The 20286-nt window shown below is 46.2% G+C and overlaps 6 protein-coding genes across 6 annotated transcripts; 4 read left to right on the top strand and 2 right to left on the bottom strand.

The window, feature by feature from the left end:
- Window positions 1-344: 344 nt before the first annotated feature.
- RhiXN_02536 (cytochrome P450 family protein) lies at window positions 345-6048 on the top strand (the record flags this gene model as incomplete). The annotated part of the gene is made up of 22 exons (XM_043322353.1): window positions 345-525; window positions 596-734; window positions 767-840; window positions 1255-1403; window positions 1456-1576; window positions 1633-1646; window positions 1699-1888; window positions 1952-2018; window positions 2083-2097; window positions 2162-2269; window positions 2341-2484; window positions 3888-3979; window positions 4044-4182; window positions 4250-4456; window positions 4520-4641; window positions 4693-4835; window positions 4892-5012; window positions 5068-5081; window positions 5137-5326; window positions 5389-5455; window positions 5771-5914; window positions 5973-6048. The coding sequence occupies 22 exons, from the start codon at window positions 345-347 to the stop codon at window positions 6046-6048; spliced, it is 2517 nt and encodes an 838-aa protein (XP_043177849.1).
- A 1630-nt stretch (window positions 6049-7678) lies between these two features.
- On the bottom strand, window positions 7679-10394 carry RhiXN_02535 (Transmembrane amino acid transporter protein; the record flags this gene model as incomplete). The annotated part of the gene is made up of 10 exons (XM_043322352.1): window positions 7679-7798; window positions 7851-7989; window positions 8050-8383; window positions 8445-8523; window positions 8577-8610; window positions 8665-9156; window positions 9216-9262; window positions 9335-9601; window positions 9653-9878; window positions 9928-10394. 10 exons carry the CDS (start codon window positions 10392-10394, stop codon window positions 7679-7681), a joined length of 2205 nt encoding a protein of 734 aa, XP_043177848.1.
- Window positions 10395-11808: 1414 nt separating this feature from the next.
- On the bottom strand, window positions 11809-12850 carry RhiXN_02534 (uncharacterized protein; the record flags this gene model as incomplete). The annotated part of the gene is made up of 2 exons (XM_043322351.1): window positions 11809-11890; window positions 11943-12850. The coding sequence occupies 2 exons, from the start codon at window positions 12848-12850 to the stop codon at window positions 11809-11811; spliced, it is 990 nt and encodes a 329-aa protein (XP_043177847.1).
- A 2419-nt stretch (window positions 12851-15269) lies between these two features.
- Window positions 15270-15958, top strand: RhiXN_02533 (uncharacterized protein; the record flags this gene model as incomplete). Its single annotated transcript, XM_043322350.1, has 6 exons — window positions 15270-15389; window positions 15446-15455; window positions 15509-15549; window positions 15606-15660; window positions 15720-15872; window positions 15921-15958. 6 exons carry the CDS (start codon window positions 15270-15272, stop codon window positions 15956-15958), a joined length of 417 nt encoding a protein of 138 aa, XP_043177846.1.
- Window positions 15959-16980: 1022 nt separating this feature from the next.
- RhiXN_02532 (uncharacterized protein) lies at window positions 16981-17462 on the top strand (the record flags this gene model as incomplete). Its single annotated transcript, XM_043322349.1, has 5 exons — window positions 16981-17029; window positions 17080-17157; window positions 17214-17260; window positions 17335-17364; window positions 17418-17462. 5 exons carry the CDS (start codon window positions 16981-16983, stop codon window positions 17460-17462), a joined length of 249 nt encoding a protein of 82 aa, XP_043177845.1.
- Window positions 17463-17959: 497 nt separating this feature from the next.
- Window positions 17960-19995, top strand: RhiXN_02531 (acyl-CoA dehydrogenase; the record flags this gene model as incomplete). The annotated part of the gene is made up of 11 exons (XM_043322348.1): window positions 17960-18028; window positions 18080-18170; window positions 18236-18438; window positions 18493-18611; window positions 18665-18822; window positions 18871-19021; window positions 19082-19165; window positions 19213-19551; window positions 19602-19690; window positions 19752-19828; window positions 19885-19995. The coding sequence occupies 11 exons, from the start codon at window positions 17960-17962 to the stop codon at window positions 19993-19995; spliced, it is 1491 nt and encodes a 496-aa protein (XP_043177844.1).
- Between the last annotated feature and the right edge of the window lie 291 nt (window positions 19996-20286).

Below are 20286 nucleotides of genomic sequence, written 5' to 3'. Positions count from 1 at the left end.
GACTTTCATAAATTGGTAGTTACAGATCTCCACACTTGATCGAAGAAAAAATATTATTTGCACGTTTGGGTACAATATTCTGGCACGAACCATTTGAAGTATTTATTGCCCACTTTACGAAATAGGGTGGTGCATATCTTGTCGGCTAATGTATTCGCAATAGGCAAGCAATAACCTTCCGGTAACTTGGGAATTTTTGGTGCTAAAGACTGTTTTCAACAATTAAGCAATCATGACGCAGTCACTACAAGTTACAGCAAACAAAAGGCACAGGAGTATATATGCAAGAGTAGTTCCACGGTGGATCTGTACCCTCCAGAACTTATATAACACACAATCAAACTATGGCAGATGCCTCTTTGCTCATTGGATCGACCGTTCTTGGTAGCCTCTTAGCTTACGTGCTTTACAGAGATAAGTATCTGGATAGATTGAGTCTACCGCCTAGCCCCAAGTCTTATCCTCTCATTGGGCACCTTCTATCTATGCCAACCGAATATGAACATCTGGAGTTCATGAAACTCGGTGAACAGATAGGCAGCAAGTGACCATATTTATGAGCTTTGATTTATTGCTAATTATCTATTTTACCCAGGTAAAATTCTCTCCCTGAGTGTATTTGGGACAACCATCATTGTCTTGAACGACAAGGAGGATGTAGTAAATCTTTTCGACAAGCGCTCAGCAACATATTCTCATCGCACCTGTGCTCGTATGGTCAAAGACCCTACCTTGTATGTCAAGTTCCGATTGATTCTGTTCGCAGGCCACGGAAGCTGAGATCTGAGCATATACGCAACAGACTTGACTGGGAAGCTTTTGGGAGCTTGATTGGCTATGGTGATCGATGGAGAAGGTATCGGCGCCTGACAAACCCTTGGCTTTCCAAGCAAGCAACTGCGATTCACCATAAATCGCAAGAGCAAAGCGCAAGGAAGTTGCTACAGCAGCTCTTAAGATCTCCTAACAGTAACAGGCCGTCATGTGAGGTGGAGGCTGACATTCTCCTGTAAGGTTACCCACTGAACATTACTTTGTATTTGTCTGACCTAACTGTTAAACATAAAACACTAAAAGATCCGTTTCCGCAACATTGTTTCGGTCTTTATACGGATACGAAGTAGCCTCCTCAAGTGACTCATTCGCTGGGAGGACGCAAAAACTGATTTCTTACGTCACATATGCCTTATTAAACTCAATTCATTAGTCTACCCATATTGTGGTCATCTATATTCTCATCAAAACATTTTCTAGATTACTTTGTGAATACGGTCCCTGCGCTTTGTTATGTCCCGGAATGGTTTCCTGGGGCTAACTGGAAGCGAGAGGTACTGAGGTGGAGAAAAGAAAAAGAAACATTCATAGAAGAATTATATAATATTGGACTGGAGAATATGCACATGGTGAGTTTGTTCGAGTTATTTATGCGCCTTTCCATTCAAAACATGCACCTAGAACAAAGAAGATAGCGCACGTATCATGATAGCATCTTTTCGAAATGATGCTCTGAAGTTGGGACTAAGCGAGGAGGCAGCCGATGATCATGTTAAGCAAATTTTAATTACATTGGTTGGCGGTGCGTTTAGGATGACTGTAAAGGAGATCACTAACTCAAATAATTCTAATCTCCAGCGGGCATAGAGACTGTGGGTCACTGATTTGACCCTTGTCATGCAATTAGCCAACCCTTAGATATAGACCGTTAACACACTGATGATGTTTTTCCTGGCAATGGTGCTATACCCCGAGGCGCAAAAGAAAGCGCAGGATGAACTTGATTATGTATTAGGTGGTACACGGCTCCCTAGTTTCGATGATCGAACACGACTAGGTTGCGTCGAAAGGATTGTGCAAGAAACTTTGAGATGGGCACCCGTTGCCGGGCTTGGTAAGTACATTGCGTGTTACTTGAACGTTATATCTGTTGATCAATGAATACTCTGGGGCTTAGCTCTCCCACACACCTGTTATCAGGATGATACGTACAAAGGATACCACATCCCAAAGGGGGCAATTATGTAGGTTGAATATAGCAGGATAACATCATTTGAGACTTAAGGAACAATACCTATGCATTTCCAGCATGGGGAACGTATGGTTGGTGATAAGGCACTCACATGAAGTACTCATTATTATAAACTAACAACATCATTGATTCAAGGGCAATAACCCGAGATGAAACTGTCTATAAAAACCCAGAGGCTTTTGACCCCGATCGATTTCTGAACCCTGCCACCCCTCCTTCCCCCGTATTTGGATGGGGACGCCGGTGAGTGATATATATTTGATACAGCTCAGACCAACTGCCTTAAAGCTTACTTATAACAAAATACAATATAGTCGTTGCCCGGGTATTCATTTTGCACAATCTTCTCTCTTCATAACTATTGCTTCCATACTTGCGACGTTCAACATCGAAGTAGCTCGTGACAAAGACGGCAAGCAGATTCCGCCAAGTGGAAAGATGATCAACTCGCTCATTCTGTGAGTCCTTGGTGCGCGTTGAGCACCGGAGAGCTGCAGAGCTGATAAGATTACACAGCGCCCCAGAGGAGTTCATGCTTAAGCTCACGCCCCGGTCAACGAAGCACGTAGAACTGATACAACAGAGCATCTAAGCAGCTTTGAGTGCAGAGTTTTGATTCTTGGTAGCTGTTGTATATATACATGCATGTGAAAATACGGGTGGAAAGTATGACTAATGAATACACCACTCACGCCAGCTACTCCCTCAGACAGCAGTTAACATTCGTGCCGATTCATAGTAATATACTGATACAAGCAGCTACAACCGTTTATGTATAAACTCATACCTTGCTCAGAAGGATATGAAGAATTGATCAAAGTGCCTGAGTTATACTCTACGGGGCCCCGAAAATCTCGGGAGCGCTCCGGGACTCACTATTGTCGGCGGGAACTCCGGTGCTCGCGGAGTTCTCCCAAGTGCTCGCCGGCAATCCGGATCTGTTGGATCCCAACGAGGAGGTTTCCAAAACCGGAGCACTCTGGAGTGCTCTATGGGTTTTGGGCCCCCCGTAGAGTAGAGGTACGGGATAGGTTGCAGCAGTGGCTGATTTAAGACCAAGACGGTTTAGTATAAATATTACATGGGAAGGATTATAGCGATTTGGAGAAGTATGAGCGTCTGGAAATCAAGTAGATGCGCTGGAAGACTGGGTAGACTGTAAGACCCAGACGAACTGGAAGATTTGGATAAACTGGAAGCCAAGGAGCAGCGTTTAGGATCCCGTAGCTAAAAGCATGGTATTGGCCCGTACTTCTGGGTCACACCCTGATAGCATAACGTATCTGCAAACTTACCCATATTCATACCGTAACCTTGGTTGAGGATTAACTTCCTTTCTTATGAGTACTCCACAACATGCGCGGAATTGCTTATATTGATTTGCGGATCTTTCAAGAATGGACATAGCACATATTTTTTCCTCAATCCAGCAGTTGGAAGATCATTAAGTTTGATCAAGGGAGGAATATGTGTGGATGTTTGGGTACGGCATTCCAAGATATACCAGTTTTGACTCTATTATGCCATCTTTTCTGCGCAATGGGCAATACATCTATTGTTGATTGGTTAGCTGGATAGAACTGTTCATCCTGTGGCTTTAAGCTTGTGGTGCTGTAGATTGATCGATAAAACAGCTGCACAGCATGGCAATGACAGATCGGAAGGTGTGGAGACCGTGAGAGTACACTTTAATACCAAAGCAACTTTTAGCATATATACCCATACCTTCCAAATTTCATTACGCCCACTAACAAGCTATGCCTGACATACACTCGCTTATTGGACCGACCCTTGTTGGTAGTTTGTTGGCTTACATATTGTACAGAAATAGATATTCAAACGAGCTGAGCCTTCCTCCCAGTCCCAAGTCGTATCCCTTGATTGGACACCTATTCTCCGTGCCAACCAAGTATGAGCATCTGGAATTTATGAAGCTTGGTGAACAAATAGGCAGTAAGTGCACGTAGCTACATATGCGCTAAGCTTGGGGCCTATCACTCATCGTTTTGATATCCAGGCAAAATATTCTCCCTGAGCGTGTTCGGGACAACCATCATAGTCTTGAACGATAGGGAAGATACAGCCAATCTATTTGAAAAACGTTCAGCCATATATTCTGATCGGACCTGTGCGTGTATGGTCAAAGATCCCACCTTGTATGCCTACTTCTAGTTTATGCCAACCAGCAAATCGCTAACATCGACTCAAACGCATGTGATAAAGGCTTAACTGGGAGGCTTCGGCAAGCATGATTGGTTACGGAGATCGATGGAGAAAGTATCGACGTCTGATGAACCCTTGGCTCACCAAGAAAGCAATTACAGTTCACCATCGGTCACAGGAGCAAGCTGCAAGGAAGCTTCTGCAAAGGCTCTTGAAGAATACAAATAACAACTGGTCTTCGCACGAGGTCGAGGCTGAGATTCTGTTGTAAGGCCATCTACATGAAAGTGTATTTGTGTTGACATAACTTAATCTTTACTTGCGATCTAGGTCTGTTTCTGCAACACTGTTTCGTTCTTTATATGGGCACGAAGTAGATTCATCGAGTGACACACTCGCCACAAGGACACAGAAACTAATTTCATACATGACATACGCTTTATTGAATTCAAGTAAGCATTCGCAGTACAGTGCCTATTTTCACCCTCATCAAAATGATTCAGACTATATAGTAAATACGGTACCTGCACTTCGCTATGTGCCCAAATGGTTTCCTGGGGCTGGTTGGAAACGAGAGGTGCTGAAATGGCGGAAAGAAAAAGAAACTTTAATCGATGAATTATACGAAATAGGGTTAGAGAAAATGGTACTCGAATAGCATGCGAATGTCTCATCCGCCCTGCTAATGACGAGATCTACCAGAAAACGGAGGAAAATGCACACATAATGATCGCCCCGTTGCGGAACGACGCTCTAAAACTGGGGCTAAACAAAGATGAGGCCGATGACTATGTCAAACAAGTTTTAATCACGATGATTGGAGGTGTGTTGTATCGACCCTGTAGCACTATATTGACTGAACTATTTTCAAAAATCAGCAGGGGTAGAGACCGTGAGTATTTCGTGTTCAGTCCTTTTCGTACAACTAACCGATCTTCCGAACTTAGATGGTGAATACGTTGATGGTGTTTTTGCTGGCTATGGTGCTACATCCCGAGCTACAAAGGAAGGCGCAGGAGGAGATTGATTCTGTAGTAGGACAGAATCGACTTCCAGTCTTTGATGACCGGGCTCAACTTGGTCAAATCGAAAGGATCGTGCAAGAAACCATGAGATGGGTCCCTGTTGCAGCGCTTGGTAAGTGTATCATGATTCCTTGGACTTTGCTGGCATTCATATGCGAGTATTGCGGGACCCAGCTATTCCACACACGTGTTTCCAGGATGATACTTACAAAGGATACCGCATTCCCAAAGGAGCAATTATGTGAGTGATATGATAGGATGGTATCATTTGTGGCTCACCGGATAAAATTCGCAAAGAATGGGTAACGTATGGTTCGTAATCTGGCGCGCCCAATACTCCTCGTTTATCATTATATACTTACTATGGGATTACTTCAAGGGCAATAACCCGAGATGAATCCGTCTATAAAAATCCAGAGGTTTTTGATCCCGATCGTTTTTTAGACCCTGCCACTCCTCCTTCCCCCGTATTCGGATGGGGGCGCCGGCAAGTGACATCTTATATATAAGTCGGGTCAATGAATTGACGACTCGCATTGAATGATACGCAATGCAGTCGCTGCCCAGGTAGCCATTTTGCAGAATCAACTTTCTTCATAACTGTCGCCTCTATACTTGCAACGTTCAACATCGAAGTAGCTCGTGACAAAGACGGCAAGCAGATTCCGCCAAGTGGAAAGATGATCAACTCGCTCATTCTGTGAGTCCTTGGTGCGCGTTGAGCACCGGAGAGCTGCAGAGCTGATAAGATTACACAGCGCCCCAGAGGAGTTCATGCTTAAGCTCACGCCCCGGTCAACGAAGCACGTAGAACTGATACAACGGAGCATCTAAGCAGCTTTGAGTGCAGGGTTCTGATTCTCATCAGCTCCCATACTGAGTTGAGGTATGGGGTGTGCTGTACTGAGGCTGTAAATGCTGCTATCTTGTACTTTAATGACTTTAAGCAATCAATCTGATTCTCGGTAATGATCCAGAGGATTCCTAACTTAGTTGTATATATACGTGCATGTGAAAATACGGGTGGAATGTATGACTAATGAATACACCACTCACGCCAGCTACTCCCTCAGACAGCAGTTAACATTCGTGCCAATTCATAGTAATATACTGATACAAGCAGCTACAACCGTTTATGTATAAACTCATACCTTGCTCAGAAGGATATGAAGAATTGATCAAAGTGCCTGAATTATACTCTACGGGGCCCCGAAAATCTCGGGAGCGCTCCGGGACTCACTATTGTCGGCGGGAACTCCGGTGCTCGTGGAGTTCTCCCAAGTGCTCGCCGGGCAATCCGGATCTGTTGGATCCCAACGAGGAGGTTTCCAAAACCGGAGCACTCTGGAGTGCTCTATGGGTTTTGGGCCCCCCGTAGAGTAGAGGCACGGGATAGCTTGCAGCAGTGGCTGATTTAAGACCAAGACGGTTTAGTATAAATATTACATGGGAAGGATTATAGCGATTTGGAGAAGTATGAGCGTCTGGAAATCAAGTAGATGCGCCGGAAGACTGGATAGACTGTAAGACCCAGACGAACTGGAAGATTTGGATGAGCCGGAAGCCAAGGAACAGCGTTTAGGATCCCATGGAAGCGGCTAAAAGCATTGTATTGGCCCGAGTCATCCATAGATTGATTGCGCACACACAGTTGGGACCTCCAGTTTCATTTCCCTGTAAAAATCCATCGACTTGCCAGGATGAGACGGTGAACACATCTCCGGTGTCGACGTCGGAAGAACCAACTAAACTTTTTCATCTCGCTAGTCAAACACTTTGGTTACTGGCGAGACAAATTGAACACACAAGACAGGCTTTTATTAACATCTTGAATGGTCTAATACAAGGGCTAAACGTTCAATAAAGCTTTTTTCGAGGTGTCAAAAGTTTGTACTCTGTGGAATTGCCCCAACGTGTCCCTGGGTAGGTCAGCGGCAACCGAGACTTTAACCAACGTAACCACGACCTCAGAGCTGTATATACGCCGTGTAGACATCATATAGATGCTGGCTTCGTAAACACTAAATGGACGACAGCTAAATAAAGATTTGAAGGGACTTCTTCGGTGGCTGTATGCATGTACCGGTCAGTCACGATACAACTGCCTCATCTCACGCTACCCATGTAGCCGTTAAAAATCACACAATCCTCTTCCCAAGTACTTTGTCCTCCCAGCTTGACATTACGTGCTAAACCAAATCATTATATTGATACGAAACAAATTGTACAAATGTGCATTACCACTACTATCGTTATAATCAGACCAGTCCGAATCGTAACCCCCTCCCCTTCCCTTTACTATCGCCATCACCACCTCCACCGTCATAACGGCAGCACTCTCCTACATTACACTCATTTCGGCAACCAGTCGTGCAAGTCAAGCAAAGTCGGCGTTTATCATCCTTCTTGACCTCCCCCCTGCCCCCCACCCACTGACAAAAGTCTTTATATAATTAACACCTGTTCAGAACAAACCCGCACCAGGCCAAAAAGGCGAATCGGGTCCGTTTCCAGAGCCAGGTTTCGTTACGGGAGGAACGCAGTGTCCAACTGGCTCGGCAGGGCCAGAGGGAGCCGCCATCAACTATAATAATGACAATTAGTTTCGTCAATGCTACGTTGAGAAGGGAACACACCTTGATCGTTTGGATACTCGTGTAAATTGCTGCAGCCATACCGAATATCATCAGCGCAATGTCGGATCCTTTCTGGAACCGGGTCTTGGCTACTGCCTTGTAATGGAGCATCGCAGGGTAGACAAAGCACAGTGGGACACTTTCGGCGCATTCCATATTAAATCAGAGGTGAGAGGGAAAGAAAAGGAGAAAGACGTACCAAGCACAGCTTCCGACAAATGACACAAACTTGTCCAGATCCTTAGCTCCAAAGATACTAACGCCCACACATCCAAGGACGACAAACAACCTAAACAGGTTCTTGGTCCACTTGACTCGCAAACTGGTCTTGCCAGACTTGACGAACAAGGCGGTTTCGAGGATACGTAGAGCCGGGAACAGCTGGAGTGGAGTGGACAAGAGGATAGCGAGCGAGTACAAGAACTGCACAGATTGGACCGGTTTGGAGTCTTGTGGCAGGTTCTTGAGAACGACGGTATCGATATTCGAGCCAAATGCTGCGTACGCCAATGCACCCGCTCCACCGAATAGGACTGTAAACCCCTCCGTCATCAGGCCAGGTTCTATTTCATGGATCGGGGAAGAAGGACGTACCGATGAGGAAAAGCATGACACCCGTCAGGACCTTGGGGAACTTGCGCGGTTCGCGCATGGCATCTGTGATGGGGATAACCTTTACATCCCGTTTTGGTTATTTGACATTCACTGCACGTGACTGAAACTTACCAGTCCAACACCCTCGAACGAGAATACAGCCGTTCTGTATAATCAGAGTTAGCCAACCGGATCCCAATATACGTTCGATTTTACGTACCCAATCAATAGCGGGAAATCCTTTTCGTTGAACCACTTGATATCCGCCACACCTCCGCGGTCCGAGATGACCTTGGCTTCCATGGAGAACAAATAGACCAAACCAACCAGGATGAACCCATCAGCAACGAGCGCCGTCGTACTCAACTTGGCTAAGTTGCGGACGAGCGATAGCGGGATAAAGAGGACCAGCTGGGCGAAAATGAGTGTGGTGGTCGAGACGAGATGCTTGCATTTCGACACGGCCAGAATAAACGCTTGCAAGTTTTCGGCCACAAAGATCAAGTATGCAGAGACGAATCCAAGTTGGGAGATGACGATCGATGCAAGGATGAGCTGTCGCATCCAGTTGCCGTAGAGTGCACCACCAATGTCACCGAATGAACCGGAAACTGCAAACTTGGCGTGCACAAGGAGCAAGAACGACCATAGCGACACCAGCGCGATCACGACGAGCACAACTGTTGAAAAGAGCATTCCGCCATTGGAGAAACTGTTTGCCAAACACGTGAACATCCCGATTGTGGAGCAACAAGTTAGAAATTAGCTTACGCTTTTCCCAAAAAGAGGACACCGGTGCCAACGAAGGATTTGAGAAGCTATTGAATAAGACATTGCCGATCAGGGCAAAATTGGGGGTGATGACGCAGATGCACAGCAAAACGACTCACCATGAGTACTGCCTGAGTGACGGTTGCATCACCATGTGACCCCACACTCTGTCTGCGCCGTCGGCGGATCGAGGCATGGCTTTGGCTCATGCTCCGGGACATGAGCGGAGTGCGTTCCGAGGGTTTCAGTGACGCAACACTACGGTGGATCAGCTGACTCTCGGGTTGGTCCGCACTTGCGCCTTCCAAGAGCGGCCCCTGCTCTTCATCGGTGGGAGACGCACCCAAATCTTCCTCTTCGTCCTCCTCCTCAAGATCTTCTCCGGCCTATCCAGGCAATCAGCCCAATGCCGAGTGAAAACTCAAAGTTGTACTTACGAAATGACCGTAGAGATAAAGGAATTCGATAAAGTTGTGCAACATCCTCGGGTGGTCTTGGCCTTGTTCCCGGGCGGCCATCACATAGTTACGGCGGAATCCTCCCGGTTCATGAATGTGTCTAAACGCAGGATCGACCGATAATTGGGGGCCCGAGAAGGATACGGATCGTGGCCGACGAAGGTGCTCACGACCTTGGTCGGCATGCCACTTGTAAATCTCGTGTCTAAGTCATATTAGCACTAGATAGATAAACAGATAGCGACCAGACTCACGTAACGTCACCGCCATGGGATCCATACGGGATGGGGAATGGCTCGTCAAGATTTGGGGCTGGGTTCGGATTCTGTGAAGTTGAGCCGGTGCCAGAGGCGGCACCAGAGCTGGGATGACGAGACAAGTACTGTGGCCGAGCAAGACTGATGCCGCCTGCTGATGGTCTGCGCGAGGCATCGGTTCGTTCCTCGGCCGATACCAAGTGTCTTCTTACAACTCTTGTTCGTTCGTCTTCGTCGCCGTTGATGGTGGGAGTAGCAGTGCCAGAGCCAGAAGTGGGACCGGGATTAAACGCCGGTCTTTGAGGCACAGATCCATAGTTGGGAACAGTACTGGGTGGTCTCGGCGAGTCAAATACGCGAGCCGGGATATTCGCTACTGGCGGAGTACCATATCGTCTATCGGCCGGTGTTCCCTGAGGCTGCTCTCCTCCGTCTCGTGGACTGCCACCGCCAGTTATACTCATTGGTGAAGGGGGTTTATTCGACATTATTCTCGTATCAACTTGAGTTTATATCGCTAGTCGTCCGCTGGGGGGAATGGGGGAGGAACGGAAGTTCGAAGACCGTGGTCGAGTTCGGACGCACGCGGAGCCCTCTTCTCGCCTTGTTTATGACCGTGGTGGCTGTGTCTCTCCACATTTGGCGCTTGCTGCCCCTTTGAGTCCCTCACCCATCACCGACTAGGCATTCTGCCCCTATACCACGCTCTATACCCCTCTATCATATCTCAGTTCACACAGTTCATCCCCCTTGGTCTCTATATCAAGCAGACATCGTTCTCGTACCCCTATACCTCTTGTCGATAACTCAGCTCCACCTCTCCAGGTCGGCCGATGCCCATACCCACTATACCGTGAATAATTATACAGAAAGATCACATGAATCTTGGATCACTTCCACGTTGTCACACTCCAATTTTTGGGGCGACGATGGCGACATTGATTTATATGCATGTGGAACTTTCATTCTTTTGTGTGTATTTTCAGCGGATGGAGCATACGGATCACGCGGGCAACGGGATGACTCGATCCGGTTACACGTGTTCGTTTTAAAGGCTATTTCCAGCGAATTGAAACGTGGGTGTTTGAGCGGCATTGATTTGCTTGGCGCGTCATGGTTTATTTAATATTCATATTTTATATGGAAGAATGACGTGACTGTAGGCTATTTGTCGAGTGAGGATTGTCGCCCGACTAAATCGCGAAAACAACACAGATAAACTATACAGTACCGCCACGGTCATCCCACGTATGGCTTGATTACTCACGACTCGCCCCACGATTCGCAGCCGGTCCTAATAAAAGCGGCCGCTTACAGGAAAACAAACAAGTCCTTGGATGACAAGGGTTTGCAGCCCCTTGCCGCACTAAAGACCCCCGGTTTACGAGAACCAATACGACAGGCCAAGACACCGCCCCCAAAACGCCTCCAGCCGAACAGTTTTACGAGGCGTCAAGGTCCGTTGTCCGAAAATCCTGTTCGGTGCGTGGGACAGCATTCTTGGTCATGTGCTCGTAAAGCTACGTCGTGGGTCAGTCGATTTACCTTTAGAAGCATGTCTGCTATGCCTTTTAGGCTCGGCCTTTTGGTGGCAGTGACTGACATTCTAACTTTCATGTATGTACCGAGTTAATCCAACATGCACGTATCATCAAATTTCATTACCGACAAGAGCAACACAACTTTGGAGTTCCATATTTACTATCCGCGCATACTGTATGGAACAGGTGTCGAACCATAACGAGGGTGAGTGAAAGAAAAGTGAAAGCAGAAAGGAAATACCAGGCCCGGTCTGGCGTCGCCGATCAGGGATATATAAGCGGGTCTGAAAAAAGCGCGCCAAACTGCATCGCCAAAGTACTTTCTAGTAGTGATTGATTAAACCTCGAAAAAGAACAACGGCTCGCTTCTAGAAATGCCGATGCATAACGACGCATTAGGCCAGATAGCTTTCAAGAATCTGTCGGGACATAAAGGCTTAGTACAAGTATCAGAATGAGACTGGTACACACCTAATTCCTGATTGACCAAGACATTCCAGTTCTTGAATCGACCATTGTTTCCATTCATTACCTTCGATCTGCCGTCCCTTATGATTACGATGCACCTCTGCCTCGATTCGGATCGATTGGAACGATACAGTGTCGACATCAAAATCTTTCTCAGAATACGACTGTTCAGGGGACCAAGATGAATCGAAAGCCATGGAGATGCTCAAGTATTCAAGGTTCGGCAAGGCTTTAGCAAGTTCGGCAAGAAGGTCCAGGCGTTGTGCACCCAGTAGGAAGGGTAGATGCAGGCGACGTAAATGGGGAAAAACTCTTCCTTGATAGAGTGCAGGATACACCTTCAAATCCGTTATCCAATCCTCATGTACCTTTAATTCTTTCAGTTGCATTTGTGATACGAATCCACAGATAATGTCTAGTGTGCTCAACTTATTGTTACTTTGGCAAACGTAGTTTAAGCTAGTTAGATTTGGACTTCCATCGCACAAAGGTTGAAGAACGAGATTATTGAATTCTTCAGTGCTATCACGAAAACCGCACGCATCAAGAAGGATCGTAGTTAATCCAGAAACCAGTGGCTTTAAGCTCCATATCCATTGCAATAACTTCGGATAATGACTCGTATTCCTATTAAGAGAAAGTCCGCGCAATGATGGGAATAGGGGAAGGGGCAAGGATGATAGTGGATAAGTCTCTTTCAGGTCGTCCCCGATTTCGTAAGTCCATTCATATAGAATGTCAAGCATCAAACGTTCAAGTAGTGGTAATTGACCGATGATGAGAAGCGCATCGAAAATCTGGCTTGGATAACGGAATACCTGAATACTCAGCTCTTCAAGATGAGTTAAGCTCGGTAATTGGTTGATCCAGTTGTAGCCTTCTCTGTATTCGTCACGTCCAAGCGACGCCATCGTTCTTTCGGGTAGGAGCTCGTATTTTCTGGACAAGTTTTGTTTTAAATCAGCAGAAAGAGATTCGGAGAATATCGCCAGAAGGGTGTGTGTGGGATATTTAGACCTATGCTTGTAAATTTCGTATTGCCGACAAGAGTGATATGCTACCAGTGCTTTTAGTGACGACGATAAGAAGATAGAAGACCAAGCCAACACTTCAAAGTCAGAAGACGGGAAAAGCGCATGCGTCTCCAAAGCAAGTAGATTTGGCAGCAGCGGGCCCTGCTTTTGTTTCAAGAAAAGATAATGCCAACCATGAATGTGTAGGTTGCACCTTCGCGATGGAGCTTTACATATAGTCATATACCTAACAAGTGGTGCATAGATCCAGTATCGGCTCCAATCCTCGGCAAGAGATCTTTCGTCGATTGTCTGCCAATCAATATAACAGATATGCAGTCGATTTTAAATGGTTTACTCACTATGTCATATATGACTCTGTCATTGTGTTCTTGTGTGATCATCGCTCCAGGAATAAGATTTAGGATATACCGGGCGTTATCAATACGCTCCATATTTTTGGGATAATCGAGTAGAATAACGCCTTGCATGTGCAAGCCAAATTGCGCCTCTCATGCAACGAGCATAGCGGGTTATCTGTTTGGTAATCTCAGGCAACATAAGGACATTTCTAGGATCATGAGCCATGTTCAAATTCAATGTTGGTGCCCGATATCTAAAGCTGATTTATGCGAGGGTGGTTGTGATCCGGAGTCAAGCGCTCCACACCCCGGACCCTGCACTCCAAGATCGGCGGCATCTTGCATAAGATTGGATTCTTTTGGGGGATACATCGATTTCTCGTAGGGCTAGAATGGTGTTGTGAGTGTTCTTTTACCTTTAGTAAGCGGTATTGCGTCTCATAGGCTCAGTAGCTGCAAGAGCATTTGGCGTGTATCGATATCACATCTAGGCACATACTTAAACTTGGCACTATGCCCATCATGCGCAATCTCTCTAGATCCCTTTGTATGTGCATTCTACGGCAGTCGTGATACAAGACTGGATTACCCATATTGATATTGGTGATACCGCACCTCCTGTTATCATTGTAAAGTCGTGTATTTATGTATGTTCCTACCATCGAGTTTCTAGTCAGTACTGCTAGCACAGGACAGTGCCGACTCAAATCGATGATACCGGTGGTACTCCATCTGGAAATAGATGCGTCAGTATAGGACTGGGTGACTCTCAGAAATCTAACAGAGACGAAATTTGACTGAGAGCTACATAGATAAAGTACCGGTATACCCAAACACGAGCTGAGTTGCCTTGTCCGTATCATCATCAAGTGATACAACTCGCTGAAAAGATTATATTTGTTTGCCTCAACTTAGATTGCTTGGGGTGGTGTAGGGCGAGTATCAGCGTAATACATAGACTCCAACCGATGAATGTGACTTAGGAATGAAAATTCAAGGCCTGTGAGGGCTATGACAACTTCGATGAGTATTTACCCCCTCGCCATACACAGTATATTGATATGGTGTATTTAACGAGAGATACAAGCATACCAAATGAGGTAGTGTGCTGCCATGGAGATGCCCCTCTGCATGCTACCACGATAACGCAGAGGATACTGCGTCTTATACGACTCATACCGACTTAAAGTAGTGGAAGTTGAAAGGAATCCCGAAGTTAGTGTGCGCACCCTCATTTGATTTGGCGCGGGGTGAAGTCATACCAGAACTTGGAGCGCCACTTATCCAAATTTCGGCTATCAAACTTGCGGGAAGCCATTTGGATTGTGGTGAATTTACGTTCTGGGTTGGAGTTTTTAAGCCCATACAGACTGGTGGGAGCTCTGGATGGTTTTGAGTGGACTTGGAGAATGAGCTCAGGCATACTTCGATAATGTGGCGATACTCATGGAATTCGCTCTTGATCTCTATGCTACGAAAGTGCTTATATCCTATCAATAAAGCGAGCCTCCTCTTCTATCTTATCCGCCTGATGTAGGCTGAACATTCATGGTTCAGACTTCTAACCCCCCAGTTTCTCTTGGTCCACGACAAGTATACTCCCGGAAAGGGTCGCATCACTGTTTACGTGTGTGACACAAACGTTGAGCCGAGACCGAGTAGCAGGCTAAGAGTTCAAATATACGTCGAAAATGATTCGAGAAGCTCAAAGTCTGTTTCAGACTTCGACCTTACCAGGGTCTCGTATTACGGCTACCCTGAGCGACTTTCCTTTGCTTTCTCTGAAATAGATAAAACTGGGCACAAGTCCGCTCTGTTCGTTATCTTCTCTCTCTAGGCGGTTTCGTTAAACTTACACTCTTTTACACAAGTCATTCCTTTCGACACACACTTACATATATCCCGCTAGGCTCTATTAGCTTAAACACGCTATTTCAACCTCAAACATCCGAACAATGTACTCGCTAACTCTGACCGCTTTCATCGCGTTGTGCGTCTTTGTATTTTCCGGGTTTTCCGCAGCTGCACCGGTTGTTGCTCGCCATGGTGACGAACACTCGTATCATCAAGGAGAAGTAGGCGCTTTCAACCATTCTACATATTAAGACACTCTAACACTTAAATCACATAGGCTACCTACTGTACGATACAAACTTAAAGCTACATACCTTTAAACTAAATTATGTTTGACTAGACGATACCGAACGAAACACTGGTGCCTGTGGTTGGTTCAACGTAAGTATTTTCTGTCGAAGTATGACACACTGTCTAATCGAAGTTTTTTTTATTAGCACAACTACGAGCATGTCATAGCCATTTCTCAGTCGATGTGGGACGAAACCAGATGTGTGTAACTTTGAAGCCTCTGCATGGGCCAAGTGCTAATTAGTCTCACCCACTCTTAGCCGGTTGGGGCCGAAGCAATGCCTGCGGGCGCGAGCTTACAATCCGTCACAATGGAAGATACGTCGATGCTGTCGTAGTCGATCTCTGTCCAGAATGCCAACATGGCAGTATCGATATGTCACTCTCTGCATTCGAGGCTCTTGATCAGAAAGGTTAGTGGTACGCTCGCTTTTCCAGAGGTTACTCACTCTCTTCTTAAGATGCTGGGAGGATCTGGGTCGATTGGTGGTTCCACTAATGAGTTGGCCGATTATACGCTTCTACTTAGACTTGGCTATCTACTCCTAATCCTATGTGAATAGATTCTTTTAATACTGCTTTCTCAGATATCGGTGTATCTCCAGCCCTTGACTGTGTCAAATAGAACTATCGAGCATGTTCAGCATGCCAGCAATTATAATTCATCTGAGGTGTGTCGCCTTTGGATTATTTCATTCCTCCTTGAAAGCGTCAAAATATTGCCTTTGCACTTGTTTGGGACCGAGTCCCAGATCTGGCTGGTTAGCTGCATCATGCACTTTTTATTCATAGACTGCAAATGGATGCTACGAAGGGGGCCTGTTCTGTCCCACAAAGTATACTGTACTTATTCACGTCGATATGTATTAGAATAGTCAAATCTATACTCTACTCTAGACATCTTTAGCTAGGGCTTTTGACGCTCCGCCTGCACCTCGCGTACATGCACCTTCCGTCAGTGCAATTTGAAACTGTTAGTGCGCTTTCAGGGTTTGACCTTTCATTCTTTTCCATGGGTGTCTTTTGGTTTGAAATACAAAGGCAAGCGCATTTCAGCTCCTATTTTTGGGAGGGTTTACAACGTTATGAGTAGTAATATCGTACAGCTTTGATCTGAACATTCCATCTCAACTCAGTTCGGAAAACACTGGCGATTAGACTCGCACTTGGACTCATTCTCAGCAGCTATTCTTAGAGGCATGTCTGGCCAGGATCGAATTGACAGATCTTCAGCCCGAAAATATAGTAACTTATTACTATTCGAAAGGTTATTCAGCCTGAATCGAATGCACTAAATTTAACTCATTGGTATATGCTATACGAAAGTATGTGTCGTGTACGTTATGCCAAGTCATCAATTGGCGTTCGTCCAATCTCGTGAGTGTTGATTTCGGCATTCACGTTGCGCTGTGCAGTAGACACCTCGCGGGCGTAAAATGGCATATATAGAGCCTGGATACAGGAGCTGGTCAGGTCGTTATATCCGTCACTATACATTCTAGCCAATCACCAATAATTCTGATGTCTTCCCAAAATATCTCCACCCAACCTACTGCTGCTCCAGTCATGCGTGAGTACGCGATTGATCCGTATTCTTACATTCCGACATGATTCATGTAGAAATGAATATCGAGCCGGAGTCGGGGAAGCAGACTCAAACTAGATTTCAGTCCCTTCGTTTGAGGGGAGGCGGAGCTGGTTAGTCCCAAACTCCATCTAACATATACTTTCGTGATTAATCTCCACTATTTTAGCCAAGGGTTGTCTTATCGGCGCGCTTTCGTGCTTTATTTGCTGCGAGGTGAGTATGGCTTTGAGCGAAGCCATCCTTGTTGAATGTGCTGAGGTGCTTTTATTTCTCTCAGTGCATGGAAGGCTGCTGCGATTGCTTCGCCGCAATTCTATGTAAGTTAAATAGAATACGGTGTTTTGATTGTTTAAGCTAAATTGAATTCTAGGCTGCCCATGCGAGATATTCTGCGGTGACGACGACTAATTTCTGAGAATCTCTGCCACGTGTATACCCAAATCGAAATCACTTGATGAACTTGATCAAATGTATGCTGCCCCAGAAGGCTATATATGTTTGTTAGGTGTACTTTTTGTTATATTACTATATAGAATCCCAGTTTTGTTTCGCCCGAGAACGTCCAACTTCCATATGGAGCTTACAAAGCCCTTGGTCGATCGAGATATAGACTCAATGTGAAAGCGTCAGTAATGGCACGTGGCCTTGATTAAAGTCGGAAGTCAAGTGCTGGCAATATAACCGGCAGAGGTGTAGCCCGATATTCGAGGTAGTTGTCGTAAAGTCAATCTGTTGATTGGTGCCCAGAGTTATGATATCACATGGGCGGGGCACCGGTCATTCAGAATCCGGGGAAGGAACAAGTTTCACGTGATAATGGGTTGTCGGCCATGTGATTGACCACATAAGTAGGCCTGCCAGCGTCCACTCAACATTTACCTATCTCAACCACCACCGCTCATACCAGTAACGATGTCCACGAAAGAAATGAAGGTCCTCACTCGCGAAGAGGTCGCGAAGCATAACAAGGAAGGCGATCTGGTAAGGCTCATCTGCATTCTGCGATAGTTGTAGCCTTACATGTTATCATAGTGGATTATCGTCGACTCAGTTGTCTTTGACCTCTCTAAGTTTGCGGCAATGCATCCTGGTGGTCTCTCTGTCCTACTCGATGAGGAAATTGGTAAGTATTGAATTAAGAAATTCTCACAAACTATCGCAGCCGGCTTATTCGGATGGGTTATGTAGCCGGTCAAGACGCAACCGAGGCGTTCTTCTCCTTGCACCGACAGGAAGTACTGGCCAAACCTCAGTATCAACGACTGCAAATTGGTACTATTCACGGAGAATCGAAGCAGATTAAGGCTCTAGCTATTGGTGAACTTAGCCAGGTGCCATACGCTGAGCCGTCGTGGCTTTCCTCTGGATTCCACAGCGCTTATTACAGCGACGTAAGCTCATCCCACATACTGACGTCGAGCGGCGCTGACACTAGTATGTCATAGAACCACCGCGAGTTCCAGAAGGCTGTCCGCAAGTTTGTCGACGAGTATGTTATTGCCGATGGACAGGCTCGTGAAGAGGATGGCAAGCGTATCAGTCAGTCAGTTCTGGATAAGATGGCGTACGTTGATATCGCTTAATTTGAGGTTCATCTACTAACGTCGGATAAATTAGTGAGATCGAGATGCATGCCATGCGTCTCGGCCCGGGAAAACACCTCAAGGGTCGCACTCTGATGGGCGGAATTGTCAAACCAGAGCAGTTCGATTACTTCCATGAGCTTATCGTGACTCAAGAGCTTACTCGAGTCGGAGCTCGTGGTTACGGTGACGGTAAGCCAAAGTCTACCAGGGACAAATTATCGGCTAATTATTTCGAAGGTCTCCTTGGTGGTATGGTTATCGGCCTACCTCCTGTTCTTAACTTTGCCAAGCCCGCTCTTCGGGACAAGATTGTCCCTGATATCTTTGCTGGAAAAAAGGCAAGTCCAACTAATGAAATTTGGCCACTTAAAATAACGGCTGGGAATACGTAGTTCATCAGCTTGGCCATTAGTGAAGCTTTCGCTGGATCTGATGTCGCCGGTTTGAGGTGCACGGCCGTCAAGTCGGCTGATGGCTCCCACTGGACCATCAATGGTACTAAGAAATGGATCACCAACGCCACATTCTCCGAGTAAGCCTATCCAAATTGTTCCTATGTAAATGCTCATTCGATTGTAGTTACTTCACTGTTGGCTGCAAGACGGAAAAGGGGCTGACCGTGTTCTTGGTTCCTCGTGGCGAGGGCGTTGAAACCAAGCCTATCAAGACTTCCTACTCTCCAACCGCTGGTACTGGCTATATCACCTTTGATAATGTCAAGGTCCCTTCAGAGAATATGCTCGGACCTGAGAACGGTGGCCTTTTGGTTATCCTGAGTAACTTTAACCACGAGCGATGGGTCATGTGCTGTGCTAGCGCCAGGAGCCAGCGCTTGATCGTCGAGGAGTGTTTGAAATGGGCGAATCAGAGGAAGGTGTTTGGCAAGCCCTTGATCTCCCAAGCCGTCATTAGACACAAGTACGCACATCTTTCTCTATTTCCTTTCACATATCCGACCTATTCCTTAGGCTTGCGGCGATGATTGCTCGCGTTGAGAGCGGCCAGAACTGGCTCGAAACGTCACTTACCAGATGTGTAACATGGACTATAAGCAGCAGTCGGCCAACCTCGCTGGCCAAATTGCGTTCTTGAAGATGTACCTTACCCGATCTGCACAGGAGACTGCTACCGATGCCACCCAGATTTTGGTGGTCGTGCGATCACCAAGACTGGTATGGGCAGGATGATCGAGCACGTACGTACCCGTTAGACTGCCCTTACGTTCGTCCGTTCAACTTATTCTTCTTACAGTACCATCGCACTGTCCCCTTCGACTCTTTGCTTGGCGGTGCAGAAGACGTCTTGGGTGATCTTGGTGTTCGCCAGGCAATTCGCAAGATGCCTAAGAATGCGCGACTGTAATTCGTCAGCTCGATTTCTTGTTTGCTCATTCATTTGTGATCATTCATAATTATTCCACTTTGCATTCACGAGGACCTATTGTAAAATCTGTCCATCTTAATGAATACAGTTTACTCAGGAAAGCGCGTGAACCTTGCACGGATATAAGTAGTAATATTATCTTTTTAAACATTCGTGGCGTCGCAAGCATATGAAGATCATCTAGCCGCATGGGCCTGCAAGCAGGAATTATAATTAGGTGTCCGGTATAGGAATCGAGACTTACCTGGGTCATCATGGCAATGTTCTACG

This window comes from Rhizoctonia solani, chromosome 3 (assembly GCF_016906535.1).
Source record: "Rhizoctonia solani chromosome 3, complete sequence".
Taxonomy (NCBI): Eukaryota; Fungi; Basidiomycota; class Agaricomycetes; order Cantharellales; family Ceratobasidiaceae; genus Rhizoctonia; species Rhizoctonia solani.
The sequence above is the reverse complement of the archived record's forward strand: the minus strand, read 5'-3'. Positions and strand labels throughout refer to the sequence as shown.